Source organism: Peromyscus maniculatus, chromosome 3, assembly GCF_049852395.1.
Source record: "Peromyscus maniculatus bairdii isolate BWxNUB_F1_BW_parent chromosome 3, HU_Pman_BW_mat_3.1, whole genome shotgun sequence".
NCBI classification, from domain to species: Eukaryota; Metazoa; Chordata; class Mammalia; order Rodentia; family Cricetidae; genus Peromyscus; species Peromyscus maniculatus.
The window spans coordinates 105,305,850-105,321,237 of record NC_134854.1 but is presented as its reverse complement, the minus strand read 5'-3'; the positions used below and the strand labels follow the sequence as shown (position 1 = coordinate 105,321,237).

General features: G+C 47.5%; 1 protein-coding gene across 5 annotated transcripts in view; it reads left to right on the top strand.

Annotated features, from left to right (window-relative positions):
- Stambp (STAM binding protein) overlaps nucleotides 1–15,388 on the top strand; it is a 25,807-nt gene extending 10,419 nt beyond the window's left edge. For 3 of the 5 annotated variants that reach the window (XM_076567025.1, XM_076567026.1, XM_042273531.2), the window contains 8 exons: nucleotides 1,068–1,143; nucleotides 1,401–1,496; nucleotides 2,681–3,038; nucleotides 5,067–5,191; nucleotides 6,319–6,456; nucleotides 9,050–9,162; nucleotides 10,530–10,629; nucleotides 14,529–14,794. In XM_076567025.1, coding sequence (XP_076423140.1) covers nucleotides 1,068–1,143; nucleotides 1,401–1,496; nucleotides 2,681–3,038; nucleotides 5,067–5,191; nucleotides 6,319–6,456; nucleotides 9,050–9,162; nucleotides 10,530–10,629; nucleotides 14,529–14,585 — 1,063 coding nt within the window. In that variant the 3' untranslated portion in view covers nucleotides 14,586–14,794. Of the gene's footprint in view, nucleotides 1–1,067; nucleotides 1,144–1,400; nucleotides 1,497–2,680; nucleotides 3,039–5,066; nucleotides 5,192–6,318; nucleotides 6,457–9,049; nucleotides 9,163–10,529; nucleotides 10,630–14,528 lie in introns of all 5 variants that reach the window. The other 2 variants (XM_015987832.3, XM_015987831.3) reach the window with 2 other exon arrangements.

Genomic DNA, 15,388 nt, shown 5'->3' with positions numbered 1-15,388 from the left:
GTGCTCAAGGTCACAAGAGCAATGACGGTCATGGTTTTCTCTTCGCCTCCTACCCCTGGCTGCCGATGGCCTCTGTTCTGCTTACCATCTTTGCTGCTGTGACAGACCACTCTGACCGAAAGCAGCTTGGAAAGCAAAGGACTCACTTAGCTGATGGGAAATCAAGGCAGGAATTTGAAGAGGAAAGCAACAGAGGATGCTGCTTACTGGCTTGCTCCCTGGCTCATGTTTATCTACCTTTTTATACTGCCCAGGCCCACCTGCCTAGGGTTACCACCACTCACAGTGGACTAGGCCCTCCTTCATCAATTAGCAGTCAACACAGAGTCCCACAGACAGGCCCACAGGCCAATCCGATGGAGGCAGTTCCTCGGTTGAGGGTCCCTCCTTCCAGGTATGTCAAGTAGACAAGATCAGCCAGCACAGAATGAGGCGTGTTTTATGACAGAGGCCCTTCTGTCATATCTCAAGGAAAAGACCTTTTTCTTTGGAGTTACAATTGGGGCATATCACAGGCTTTTATTTAAGTTTGGTTTGGAATTGAGGGGGGAGGGGCTTGTTTTCTGTTTTAAGACCTTCTCACTAAGTAGTTCATTCTAGTTTAAAACTCACAGTGCCTCCTTAGGGCTGGAACTATAGGCATCAGTGGATGCTACATCCTTCTTGGCCATTTCTTTAAATTTACCTTTCTATATTTGTTGTTGGGGTGGGGGTGCCTGCAACGTGGCATTCATGGGGGTTGGTAAACTACTTGGCTGGCTCAGTTCTCTTCCTCCACCATGTGAATAATAAGGGTTAAACTCTGGTCCCCAGCCTTGGCTCCACGTGCCTTTACCCACTGAGCCGGCTCGCTCACCCTGAGGCTCTCCTTTTTGATGTAGGGATCTTGTGTTTGGGGAGAAGAGATCAAAACTCCTATGTAGGAACAAAGCTGGTAGAGGACAAGGCCTGTATGCTGTGCCTGCTCTCCCCGGCACCCCTAGAAACTCTTGTTGCGTGGCTGCATTGTCTCGGGGTCTCATGTGGCATTTTCTGTATACCCTAATCAATCCAGTCTGTTTCCGTAGGCTGTTCATTGAAAAACTTCCAAAACACCGAGACTACAAATCAGCCATCATTCCTGAGAAGAAAGATGCGGTCAAGGTGGGTCCCGGTTTTCACTGGTGTCTGTCCTAAGCTCCAGAGCAGCACAGAGCAACTGACATGCAGCCTCGGTGCATTCATCAGAGCCAGAGAGAAGAACTGGGCTGCCTCTCCAGTGCAGGGAGGGGTAGCGGGATGGCGGGGTGAGGGGTTCGAACCACGTGTAGGAGGGACAATGCTGTCACTCTAGTCCTCTTTCTCGCTTTCTTGACTGACATTAGCATGTTCTGATTCTCAGGTTCGGTTTTGTATTTCAGAAATTAAAGAACGTTGCTTTCCCTAAAGCAGAAGAACTTAAGACGGAACTCTTGAAAAGATACACCAAAGAATATGAGCAGTATAAAGAACAAAAGGTCAGTGTGAGCAGCCTTGAAGAGCTGGGAGGATGGTGCGCTTGCTTCTCAGCCAGCCCCAGGGCTGTGCTGTGCCATGGCAAATGGAGTCTGATTTTGAATGGGCTGGTCTGTGTAGGGTGAGAGGGCACGAAGGCCAGTGACTCAACAGAGCCACTAATGAGTGGTGAGATGCAGGATTCTCACAGATTCAGTCTATGTGTCCAAGGGGGTGACTTGAGGACAGACACCTGTGACCTTTCTGTCTTACCTACAGCAAGAGACCTGACCGCAGTGAACATTCTCGACAAAGCAGAAGGTGTTTCAGATCTCGGGTGTGAGAAGTTGAGATCCTGTGCTTGGTCCCTAAAGCTTTGTGTAGCCATTCATCTTCCCAGTGGTGGGCAGTGGGTCTTGTTTAGAATAGTTTCAGCTTGTGGAGAAACACACAGGGCCCTACAGTGCTCCCTGGTAGAGCAAGAATACACTCCGGAGGGGTGGGTACCCGCATGCCAGTGTGTAGCCGTCTGCCGAGCTGTTCCGCGCACTGGTGCTGACAATCAGCGGAGGGAGTAACAGCTCTGAGCCATACATTTCTAATGCATTACAGGGGGTTGTTAATTGATATTCATTAGTTTAAATGTCACCGTATTTCAATAATTTAGAAAAAGTTTGGAGACTTCCACAAGTTGTCCCTCTGACCTCCATCCACATATAGGCCTTGGCCCATGTCCCCACTCTAGTAAACATATAAGTAAGTGTAATTTTGGAAATTAAAAATAAAACAGACAGCACGAATGCTTGCACACTGGAGTTCGGCTCCCTTTGTTACACACTCCGGGATCCCCTGCACAGGGAATGGTCCCATCTGCAATTAAGATGGGTCAAGATCATCCCCTGCAGACATGTCCGGAGCCTTGTTCCCAAGATGGTTCTAGAGTCTGTCAAGTTGGCAATGAACACTAGCTGTCACACCAAGGTACCTTGAAGACAGGAACTCTAGCTATCCCTGAAAATAGGTATATGGCGGCTTGGTAGAACAGGGCCGTGACTCCTCCATGGCTTTAGAGGTATCGAGCAAAGCACAAATTCTGAACTGGGAAATCAGGCCAGAGCCAAACTGTAGTTTGGACATCTCTGTGCCGGGAAGGCTTTCCTTCGGAGAGGTGAAGTGTTAGCCAAGACCCTTTTTTCTTCTTCTGTAGAAAAAGGAAGAGGAGGAACTTGCCCGGAATATCGCCATCCAGCAAGAGCTGGAAAAAGAGAGACAGAGAGTTGCCCAGCAGAAACAGAAGCAGCTGGAGCAGGAGCAATTCCATGCCTTTGAGGAGATGATCCAGAAGCAGGAGCTGGAAAAAGAGCGGCTAAAAATTGTCCAAGAGTTCAGGAAGGTGGACCCTGGCCCGGGTGGGCCTCTGCTCCCTGATCTGGAAAAGCCTTGTGTAGATGTGGTCCCCACCTCACCCACGCAGACTTCAGACTGTAACCGAACAGTGAGGCCAGCTAAGCCGCCCTTGGTGGACAGGTCCCTGAAGCCTGGGGCACTAAGCGTCATAGAAAACGGTGAGTCCCCCGCTGAGGCTGTCTCTCTGGCTTCCATGTCCCGCGTCCTTGGCTCTGTTAATAGAACCTCATGTGGTGAGCGCTGTCTTTTTCTGTCCCGCCATCCTGTCTGTCCTGTAAAATGGCCTTTAACTTGGGCTAATCTGCGTCAGTTTTCTAAAAACTTCCTGGAAGACAGGCCCTCAACTTTTTTTTAAGGGTTCTGCAGAAATGTGAGGTGTTCAGTGAACTAGAGGGCACAGGTGGCACTTCCTGGAAGCAGTTTTAAAACATTTAGTACCACATGCAACTCTGAGTGGCGTTTTGTTTTGTTTTGTTTTTCGAGACAGGGTTTCTCTGTGTAGCTTTGGAGCCTCCCCTGGATCTCGATCTGTAGACCAGGCTGGCCTCGAACTCAGAGATCCACCTGGCTCTGCCTCCCGAGTGCTGGGATTAAAGGCGTGTGCCACCACCACCCAGCTAAACGTTGTTCTAGCAGGTGTTCCAGAGGGCACCAGGTGGTCAGACGACAACCGTAAGGGTCAGTCCTCAGCTCCCACCCTGTTTGAAACAGGGCCTCTCTGTTGTCCGCCATGAGCTTCTGATGATCCTTCTGTTCCTGCCATTCATTCATCTTCCCATGGGAGCACCGGGCCTGTAGATGCGCCCTACTGTTCCTGTGTTTTATGTGGCTTCTGGGGATTTGAACTCAGGTCCTCATTTGAGCTCAGGTCCAGCAGCCTCTGTAACCATGGAGCCATCAGCTCCTCAGTCCCTTTTTGTTGTTTTGTTTTCTGAGCCTGACTGTATAGACTGACTAGCCCCAGACCTGCGATTCCCCTGCCTCAAGATTCCGAGTGCCGAGATGACTATTGTGTGCCTTTTGCCGTCATACCTTTCTTTTCAAAAACCTTTAAAAAGCAGAAGGTGACCCTTACCATGAAAGATCAAAACCTCCTCTTCTTGAAGGATCGGGATCATAAAAGAAGAATCCAAAGTCCCATCTAAATCACATCTGGATGAGGCAGTCAGCCTTCTCCATCTGTGAGCTTGTGCAGCCTCGAATTCACATTTCTAAAATACAGTGGGGAGGCGGAAGTGAGATTGCACCATTCAGAAGGAGGAAAGGGCAGGAGAGGGGTGACTGGTCCCAACTCAGTCCAGAATCGTGTCCTTATGGCTCTGCTGGGCTCGATCACCAGCTGTACTCACAGTTGGGGTCTCGGGATGCAGCGTTCCCAGGCTGAGGTGCACACTAGTTGCCCACAGCTCCGGGGTCCCAAGACACTGCCCCGTTTCCTACCACACTGCCCTATAGGGGGAATCTCTGTGGAACTCTGTCCTTGAGACAAGTCTCTTTGTATGCCACCAGGCAGTCTGTAATGTCCTTTAAAGTCCAAGTGGAGTCTCCCACGGTCGCACAGCTCTTCGGGGAATCGGCCCGCATGGCTGAGCATTCCCACAACAGACTTTGCAGGTGGAAGCTCTGGAATACTGGTAGTTTGGCTCAGTCCATGTGTGAAAGGCACAGATCAAGGAAGCCACTTGTGTGAGCCTCTGTCTGAGGCCAGAGATCTGAGGATTCAGCACACGTCCACAACCCAGGGTCCAGAGCCCAGCAGACCTGGAGTCTAGGGACAGAAGAAGAGCATGCATGTCCTAGGAGAGATGCACAGGAAATCTTTTCTCTGTCCCCTGCAGCTCCCGGCTGGCTGCATGCTGTCTACCCATGTTGAGAGTGGACCTTGCCCACAGAGCCCAGGCGCTAAAATGCCAGTTTCCTTAGAAATCCCTCATGGTCATATTCAGAAATAGTGCTCCATCCAGTCTGGTTGATACTAAAGTATGTATGTGGTCACAGCTCCCAGTCAGCTGTGGCCAGATGTTGGAGAAGAGACTTTCTGTCCCTCTGTGGTGCCACTGAGGGGAGAGGGGCCCATGGAGGGAAACCCAGTGACGTAGCGTTTCTGCTCCATGCTGCCAGCTCTGATTTCTGCTCAGGGACTCCTGTCCCTATGGCCTCAGACTTTTCCCTCTTGTCCATTTCAGTTCCCACCATCGAAGGCCTGCGCCACATTGTGGTGCCCCGCAATTTGTGCTCGGAATTTCTCCAGCTTGCCAGTGCCAATACCGCCAAAGGCATTGAAACTTGTGGAGTCCTCTGTGGAAAACTGGTAAGGAAGTGGCACTTGGCGAGGCTGGAACTGTCTCCTCTGTGGCCTCCTGTAACTCTCAGACAGGATATCCAGGGTCTGACTCGGCACCAAGCCCTCCACAGAGTGTATGGTATGGCGACTGGGGAGGTGGAGAGAGAGGCAGGTCCCTGAAGTTTAGGGGTCAGAGAGACAGCCTGCTTTACAATTCCCCGGCCGATAAGAGGCCACGTCTTCAGAACAAATTAATTGAATGCGAAGAACAACATACAAGATGTTCCTCTGGCCTACGCACACACACACACACACACACACACACACACACTGTAATACTAGGCAGGCGTGGTGCCTGGGGCCTCACGCCTATAATCTTACCCCTTGGGAACCTGAGACAGAAGGCTTTCCACAAGTTTAAGGTCAGCTTAAACTACATAGTGAGATCTGGCCAGTATTGACTATGGAAATAAGACTTTGTCTCAAGAAAGGAAGGAAAGAAGGCTTAATTCTAAACTGAGGAGGAAGGCTTACTTATTTTCTCTTCTCCTCTTTTGAGCTCCTCCTGAAGGGTGGCCTGGGGACATAAATTATCTAAGGTCTTCGTGTGTGTCCATAAAGTGTGCAGTCCTTTGCAGAGACGGAAGGAACCCTGGAGAGAGAGAGTGCTGAGCAGTGTGTTCACCAGAAGATGTAGGGACTGTGAGGACGGCAGGGCCACTGAGGGAGCGCTTGAACCCATACCTCATTTCCAAACAAGTCAAGGAGTGATGGGTAGCTTTGAAGGGAACCTCACCTAGACCTTAATGAGGAGGCCAGAGCAGGGAAGCTCTTCTAGGCAGCAGAGAGGTGGGGCTCTTTCCAGAACACCTCAAGAACGCTGAGCAGACCTGTTGACTGCTACAAGAAAGCCCCCAGGCTGGCCCAGCCTGTGCTCAGCGGGAGATCTGGGGTTTGTCTCAGCGCCTGTGGCTTTACTGAGTACCTAGAAAGAGGACAAGCACACCCCCTGCTGTGAGGCGCTTGGGGGGGGGGGATTCAGGGAGGAAGAGTGGGTGTCTTGCTCAGGGTGGAGAGGCTTCCATTTCCTCCGTCGCGAGGGGGTGCGGTTGAGAGCCCCAGGGAATTATGACCTGTTGTTTTCTCCTTTGCAGATGAGAAATGAATTCACAATTACACATGTTCTCATCCCCAGACAAAATGGTGGGCCTGATTATTGTCACACAGAGAATGAAGAAGAAATTTTCTTTATGCAGGATGATCTCGGACTCCTCACTCTTGGCTGGATCCATGTAAGATCTGACTTCCACAGGGTTCCTCTTATCTGTTAGAGGCATGCTGCCTGCTTCACTCCCTGAGCCGAGGGAAGCCTATCCAAACCCTTTGTTTCTCTGCACACATGACTACCGGTGATCCAGTCTTGACTCAGAGCATTGCCAAGAGCTTTTGAAGTTTTTCTCAACTGTATCTTTTACTAAAACTAATTCTTTGATGTTCTGGTATCAGTGGTGAAGGGAAGCTGACCTGGGATGTTTGTGGACATGGCATAGAGACCGTGTACCTGAAAGCTGTATAAATGAAACTGTTTTAAATAGCCAAGGGAATTCATTCTGATGGTTGCACTCTGTCGTTATGAAGCAGCACTTGCTTTTGCATGCACAGTTTTCAAGTGTTTGCACACTCATGCACACTTTTGATGATGTCCAAGGAAACACAGTTCCTTTCCTAAAGAGTGCTTCTGAATGTTTCTCTCATTTTTTTTGTTTTGTTTTTGTTGTTTTGTTTTGGGGTTGTTTTTGTTTGTTTGCTTTGTTTTTGTTTTTAAGACAGGGTTTCTCTGTGTATCCTTGGCTGTCCTGGAACTCACTATGTAGACCAGGCTGGCCTTGAACTTACAAAGATCTGCCTGCCTCTGCCTTCCAAGTGCTGGGGTTTCTCTCGTTTTTAAGGCCTCTGACTCAACTGAGCAAGCTGCTTTCCTTGGCATATGGCAGGTGTAAGCTACACTCAGGTGGTTTATTTCTAGATTTGGGGAGTCATGCACACTTGTACTCAGAACTAGGGAAGTGCTGACGTGTGGGGCAGTCTCCCGCCCTTTCATCCTTTTCAGTTCAATTATATAAATAATTGAGCAAGGACATGAGATGGCAGATAGAAAACTTGCCCTGTCGTGCTGCCTGGGGACACAATAGAGGATCACGCAGAAAACCAGCTCCTCATTATATGAGGCAGAATGCATTATATTCCTCAGCAGGTGAACACAGGGCACTATGGGTTTCAGAGCAGGGCGGTCCTCACAATCGAGGTGACTTATGATGACTTGTAACGAGGGGCCAAAGGAGAGTTTCGTGGGGGAGGGGTCAGCATTGGATGGGTACACTGTGCTCCTGCATCAGTGAGTGGTCCTGTGGGCTGGAATTTGTGGGTTTTCCTCAGAAAATGATGCAAGGTCAAAGCAGGAGAGTGATCTGGGAGGCTTTTGTATTCAACTGGCCCAGGCATCCCTGAAAGTGGGGAGAGTTGTCAGGAAGAAGTTACTTGCCGGCAGCCTGGAGGCAGGCTACTAAGGGAGCAGAAAATGCAGTGAGTGAGAAAAGGAAGCGAAGATGTGGGGAGCCAGGGAAAGTGTAAGCCACAGAGCAGGGACGTTAAAAGGGGATCCGGGATGCTCACCTGCCTTGGGCACCAGCATGAAAAAGACTCAGATCACCTGCTAGGGTTGGGAGCTCACTGAAGATATTAACATTAATTAATTAATTAATTAATCTTAATTAATCCAGTGAAACCCACTGTTGCAGTGGTGGAGCAAAGGCTGTAAGATTTTCAAGTCATGGGAAGCCGGGTGTGGTGGTACAGCCTGTAACCCTAGCACTCAGCAAGGAGGGTTATGAATTGTGGCCAACCTGGGCTACATAGCAAGCCCCTGTCTCCAGAAAACGAAACAGGAAGTCATAGCATGAATTTAGGTAGGGATGGTAGAGGGAATGGAGAGAGATGAGGTAGCTCTTGGCAGAGCTGGGCTGACAGACTGATTTCCTGTTTGCTGAATGTGGAACGGCTTGATCATGTTTTGTTTTGATTTGGCTTTGATTATCCTAAAGCATTGTATGTGAAAATGTAGCCTCATGTTGTGTCTGTACCCAGACTAACCCTGCAGTTCAATGGATCATTATGCCAGCATCTTTGTGCACACACTACCTAAATAAGGAAACCAGACCCTGCCAGCAGCCTGCTCCACCCCTCCCACTTCCTGTCTCCAAGAGTGCTCCCCCTCTGCTTCCATCACCCTGTCCTAACTTTCTTTAGAGTTCACCCCCTAGGTCTGACCCCCTACTTGCTGTCCTTCTGCCCTGCTTGGTTCTAACCTCGAACTGCAATTGTAAGATATGTAATTTTTACATCCGGCTTCCTCTGCTTAACCCTTCAAGATTTATCCACACTCTGGTATGCAGCTGTCTGGGGTGTGTGTGTGTGTGTGTGTGTGTGTGTGTGTGTGTGTGTGTGTGTGTGTGTTTGCATCTGGTGAGCAGTGGAGGAGGGGTGAATAGGCAGGCTGGGCAAGACAATGTGCCAGCAGGACAGTCTATCAGAAGAGCACAAGGGACTCGTATTTGCACAGGGAGAGAGCACACAGCCCTCAGAGGCAGGATTGGGGTAAGAGAGCTGAAGATCTTTCCACACACTGGTGTTGGGCTCCGTGTGTTTACAGTGCTGGGAAGGAACTCACTCTGAGGGTCAAGTGTGTTCCTTAGGGCTGCAAATAGCTCTGTGCTTGAAGAAGGGGTTGGGGCCAGCTGTTGGGAGCTCCTTGGAACTGCCGTCCTGAGAGGGCCTGGCATGGCAGCTGGGCCACTGGAAACTGGCTGACCTGTTTCGTCTTTTCAGACTCACCCAACCCAAACGGCCTTTCTGTCCAGTGTGGATCTGCACACTCACTGCTCCTATCAAATGATGTTACCGGAATCCATAGCAATTGTCTGCTCCCCCAAGTTCCAAGAGTGAGTACCAAGGATGTGGTTCTGGGTCTTCCAAGGAACCAAAGTTCTCTATTATTGAAACCAACCATGTGTGTGTGTTTGCATGTGTTTGCTTACATGTGTACATGAGTATAGGAGGGTGCCTGTGCACAAGTGTTCACATATGTATAGAGACTAGAGTTGGCATAGGATACCCTTCTCTGTTGCTTTTCTACCTTATTGTTTTTGACGCAAGGTCTCTGGCTGAACTGGAGATCACTGGTTAGGCCGGAGAGCGCCACTCTCTGTCTTCCTAGCTTGGGGATTTTAGATATATACCATCACACCAGGCTCTTTTGTAGATGCCGGGGGTACAGTCTCGGGTTCTCGGGTTCATATGTCAAGCATTTTTACTGGCTGAGCCATCCTCCAGGCCCCTAGACCTTTTAAAAATAAAATTCATAAACTGTCTTAATTGACTACTCTAGAAGGCTTCCTTTAAGGTCCATATTCTGATAAACACAACCTACTCTTTAAAAAATATATTAATAATGTCGGTTTTCTAAGAAAAACCTTCAAGAAATTTGAGCTATTTGACTTACAGTGATAAGATCTCAAGAGCCTGAGGTTAAAGGTTAAAGAATTCCCACATTGGACACTATCTCCTAGGGTTAATTTTTTTCATTCCAAATGTCGTCTTTACTCTGAATTCTCCAGCAGAGCTAATAATGGGACAGTTGTGAAGTAGCCTTCTTGTTTTTCATTGTTTTCAGGTTTCACTTTTGTGAACTTGGTGTCATCCCAAGGGCTTTGTGACTCTGTTCTTAACATTCCCCCTCCATTCCTCAGACCGAGGAGGACTCTTAATTCACCCAAGTCATTGTTCATTGGTCCTTTTTTATTCCTACTTAAACCTGTTGTTGATTTGCTCAAAGGAATTTCTCACTTTTAGTTTTAATTTTCAACTAGAGAATTCCTCTTTGGAGACTGGGAAAATGTTTTGTTAGAGCACTTGTTGCTTGTGCAGAGGACATGGGTTCAATTCCCAGCACCCACTCGGTGGTTCACAATCATCTGTAACTCCGAGGCTTCTAACACCCTCTTCTGACCTCACTGTGTACCAGGCATGTAGGCAAAGCACTCATAAAATAGAGTGAATAAGTCTAAAAAAAAATTCCTGATTCCTATTTATAATCACCAGATAATTTATTCTTTAACTATGACCCATTCCCCAGAGAAGAGAGCTATAGGCCAGTATTCTGTGAAAGCTGTCTCAAAATTCCTCTGCCCTGCTGAGTCAGTGTGCTTGCCTGGAATGTGTGAGTATAAGAGACAGTGTCGGGACTGAGGGGAGGCCTCTGAGGGGATACCTTGACTCTTGACTCTGAGCCTGCCCTTTCTTATTTCAGAACTGGATTCTTTAAGTTAACTGATTATGGCCTTCAAGAGATTTCAACCTGCCGGCAGAAAGGCTTTCACCCTCACGGCAGAGACCCCCCTCTGTTCTGCGTACGTATCTATGAAAGTCAGAAGCCGTGCAGTGCATGCTCCTTTCTAACCACCTGAGTTCAGCCCCGGCACTCCTCACCTTTCCAGAGTTCCACAGTCAGCACGGACACAGGAAGCAGTGGGCGGTGGAGATAGGTTTGGATCTCAGCTCGGTCACCCCATTCATTTCTGTCTGTGAGGCTCTGACCCTTCCTGGGTCTTTCATCTGATATGTGGGCTAATAGTACTTACTTTACAGGGTCATTGAGAGGATGAAGTAAGTGGGACACGGGTATAGCCCAGACAGAATGTGTGTTCAGCGTGCATGAGGCCCTGGGTTCAATCCGCAGCATCACTGGATAAGGAAGTAATAACAGAAAATACCCAATGCATTATCTACTTATTAAATGTTACTTTGGTCAGTGTCTGTTACTAAATTTCAGTGAGTGACCTGAATACAAAGGGAAAAGCCATGTAAGCTAGGTAAACTAAGCGTATTTCATTCTGTGCACTCATTTTGCATAGAAAATAGAGTTCTCACCCCATGCCCCTCCCCCAAGGAAGTGGTTTCTTCTCCCAGCTTGTGTCCATGACAACAGGCTTAGCTGATCACAGATCTCAGGGTGTCAGAAAAGCCTCAGGTCAATGAGATTCTGGTACTGACTCCACACCAGCTTGGTGTTTTCCCTTTTCCTTTTTGGGGAGCTGGGGAGGGAGAAAAGCAAGTAACATAGAGGAAGGAGCCAGAGTCCTATGCCATAAAGCATGAAAGAGCAGGGAATGTATCAAAGAGAACCACAGAAGGCTAGGATCATGGGGTCTGAGAGCTGATTTTGTATGATAGAACAGTTATTATATATATATATATATATATATATATATATATATACACATATATGTACACACACTATATATATAGTGTGTATGTTGGTATACTTCATACTTTTCCAAGCACAAAAACTTAAGCTTCATAGAATAATAGCTTCTAAAAACATATATGTATTATTGATTTATTATTTTTATGTTTTTTATTGAACTTTATTTTCAGTCTTGTGGATCAAACTCAGATAATACGTTTCAGCTGAAAGTGAGGAAGAAAATATAAATCTTTAAAAACAAACAGGGCCAGGAGTGCTGACTCAGGAGGCAGAGACAGACAGATCTGTGTAGGTTTGAAGCCAGCCTGATCTACACAGTGTGTTCTAGGCAAGCTCTGTCTCAAAAAGTATATATATATTATTGGTCTACCTTGGGATATAGTAATGTTTAGATGCCAGAATGTTGAAATAAAGATTGCACCATCAAATAGGCCTGGGACACCAGTACCCAGGTTTCTAGTTCTAAAGGCTCTTTCTGAAGTTGCTCATGGTGCAACATACCTGTAATGCTAGCACTCAGGAGGCTGCAACAGGAGAATCACCAGTTTGAGGCCAGCCTGAGCTACATAGCCAGACCCTGTTGACTCCAATCAATCAATCATTCGATCAATAAGCAAGCCTTTTTATGCCAGGTGGTGATAGGTGGCCTTTATTTTCTGGATGATATAATGCCCCCAACACTGCCAGAAACCTACTAATTCTTCTGAATAAAGGAATATGTAACAAGTGACTCTAGAAAATCTCTGGGAAGATGCTGATTCAGACCATGAGTGGAGCTTGGTGGGAATGATGATTCCCCGGCCTGTTACTGTAATTACCACTGACATCATGGTCTGGCTCCCAGTCTAGGAATCGCTGACCTTGAGCCAGCGTTTTCTTTATTTACTCACTTACTTATTTTCCAGAACTTCACGAGAGTGCTGCATCTACATCACCCCTACACCTCCCTTCCCCCTCCAGCTCCTCCTGGGTCCCCTCTTCCCCCTCCCAAATTCATGACTAATTATTATTACATGCACACGTACACACGTTTATACAGCCTACCGAGTCCATTTAGCTCTGCTCATATACACACGTGTTCTGCGATGGCCACTTGGGATTGGACAATGTCGGCAGGAGCTCATCCCTCGAGGAAACTAATTCTCCCCCTCTCCGCAAACAATGACCTGGAGCTTTCACCTAGGGGTGGGGCCGTGTGAACTTGCTCCCATCCATGTTGGCAGGTTAAACTGGTGTTGCCAAAATATCCTGTCTTGTGTATGCAGCCGTATTGTTGATATTTCATGGATGCATTTTCCCTGTCAAGTCTAGGGGTCACAGTCTCACAGCAGGCGTCCTGGGCCTCTGGCTCGCACACTCTTCCTGCTCCCCTCTTCTGAGATTCTCCCCGAAGCCATGGGTTTCCTGGTTGCACTATAGATGTGTCACTTATTTCTGGTACTTTGATCAGTTGCTGCTCTCTAATTGTCTTCATCTGTTGCAAAGGGAAGCTTTATTGGTGCAGGGTGAGAGCTCCATGTGTCCCTAGGTAAAAGGGTGTTTAGAATACAGTCAGAAACTCTATTAGTTTAGGAAAACGGCACTAGTAGGTTCTTCTCTCAGGACTGTGACCTCTCCAGCCATGGCTGCGTTTACAGTACCAAATACAAATTCGCTCCCACCGAGAAGGCCTTAAGTCCAGCTAGACAACTGTTAGTCACCCCCAAGATAAAAATGCCACTGTTGCGCCACTGTGGATAGTTGACCTATCTGGTCGTTATTGTGAGTCGTAGGTTTACAGCTGGGTAGGACATCCAATTGCTCCTCTTCCGTAGCACCTTACGTAGTACCTTTCAATACTCTGAGAGCCAGTTCCAGGTCAGTTCCAGCTTGAGTCCTCCAAGTACTGTGTCCAAAAAGAGTGTGGTATCTTCAGCAAGTCTTACTTCAAGTTCTGGGGGGCAACCAAGGTCAATGACAATAGCTCATATTGTTTGGGGAGACTTCTAATCCTCCAACCAATGCCCAACAATATATATTGGGAGGGTCAGTGTCTCAGTAGCCAGCTACTCATTGTGTAGACCAGGCAGCCTTAAACTCAGAGATCCACTTGCCTCCTGCCTCCCAAGTGCTTGGATTAAGTATGTATGCCACTGCACTTAGCATATTGTAAGTATTTTTAAAGTAAACTTATATATATATATGTATATATATATATATATATGTATATGTATATGCATATACACACACATATTATGTATATGGGGAACCTATGTTTTCAGGCACCCTTAGTGTTACTTATCTCTTCTTCCCTCTCTCCCTGTATTATCCTTCCTCCCCCTCCCCAGAAAACCCCCCATTATTCTCTTTTTTTATTTATTTATTATGTATACAGTGTTCTGTCTGCATGTATCCCTGCAGGCCAGAAGAGGGAGCCAGGTCTCATTACAGATGGTTGTGAGCCACCATGTGGGTGCTGGGAATTGAACTCAGGACCTCTGGAAGAAGAGCCGGTGTTCTTAACCTCTGAGCCATCTCTCCAGCCCCCATTATTCTCTCAAACCCCTCCGTAGCACTTGACTCCTACAACTCTCCTCTCTGGAGCCTCGCGACCAGCCTCGCTGCCGTGGCCCCTTTCTGCTTTCCTGGCTTCTTCTGAGACACTAGGGTATAGACTCAAATGTAAACGTCCAGAGCTGGGCTCCACAGATAAGAGCTAATGCTTGGCGTTTGTCTTCCTGGATCTGGGTTACCACTGGAGTGGGCATTTTAAATGAGAGGTTTAGGGCTGGGGGTGTAGCTCAGCTGGTGGAGCTCTTTCTGCACAAGCCCCAGCCCCTGGCTCCAGTCCCCCGTCCTAATGAACAGAGCAGAGTAGTGTGTATATCTGTAACATCAACACGGGCGGAGCGGCTGGAGGAGCAAGGCCGTCCTGGGCTATCTAGGGAGTGTGACGCCATTCACAGAAGCCAGGCTCATTTCAAAGATAAACAAATGTTTATGTTTTTAATGCCTCTGAGGATTTTCCACAAGTTCATTGTCCTTCCTTTCTCCCTGCTCCAGGACTGCAGTCATGTCACTGTCAAGGACAGGATTGTGACCATCACAGACCTTCGATAAATCTCAGTCGTGATCCAGGGAGTTGGCTCATTGGGTAAAGGCACTTGTCCCCAAGCCCAGCAGCCCAAGTTCAATTCCTGGGACCCACATGATGGAAGGAAAGCATCAACTTCCCCCAAGTTGTCCTCTGACCTCCACTTGTGCGCTGTGGTATGTGTGTGGGCATGTGCACACACACACACTTACACACACACACACACACACACACTCACACTAAATAAATAAATAAATAAATAAATAAATAGATGTAATTTACCCTCCTCCTGAGTTACGCACCCTGATCAGTTTACTACCCATCCACCCCACCCCCCACCCCACCCCGCCATGGAATTAAGCTTTTAAGACAGAATATGAAAGGGTCAACACCAATGGGAGACTGTTGATCTTTTTAATTTGTTATTTGAAAATAAGCCATTTTATTTTTTTTAAGGCAAATCTGAAAAATGAGCAAATCACACCAAGCAACTAACTCAAAAATTAGGATGCAAGAGAAAGCATCTCTCTAGAGCCAACCGCTGGCCTTTGTCCCTCTGGTGATTTATCTGCCAACTTGTTCATCTCTACCTTTGGACTAAATAAGGGCGTCTATGCAAAACTGTGAAAGCCATTTTGAAGGATTTGGCCTTTTCTTGTTTGTGGCATTACTAAGGGAGTGTATCACTCTGGAGGGAAGTGCATGAGGAGCTCGCAGGCCCCTATAAGTTGATTTTGTTTAAAAAAAAACAAACAGAAGTATATTATTTAAAAGGTTAGGATGTTATTTTCTTCTGTAATAAAACAGCTCACTTGTGTTGTGCTCTAGA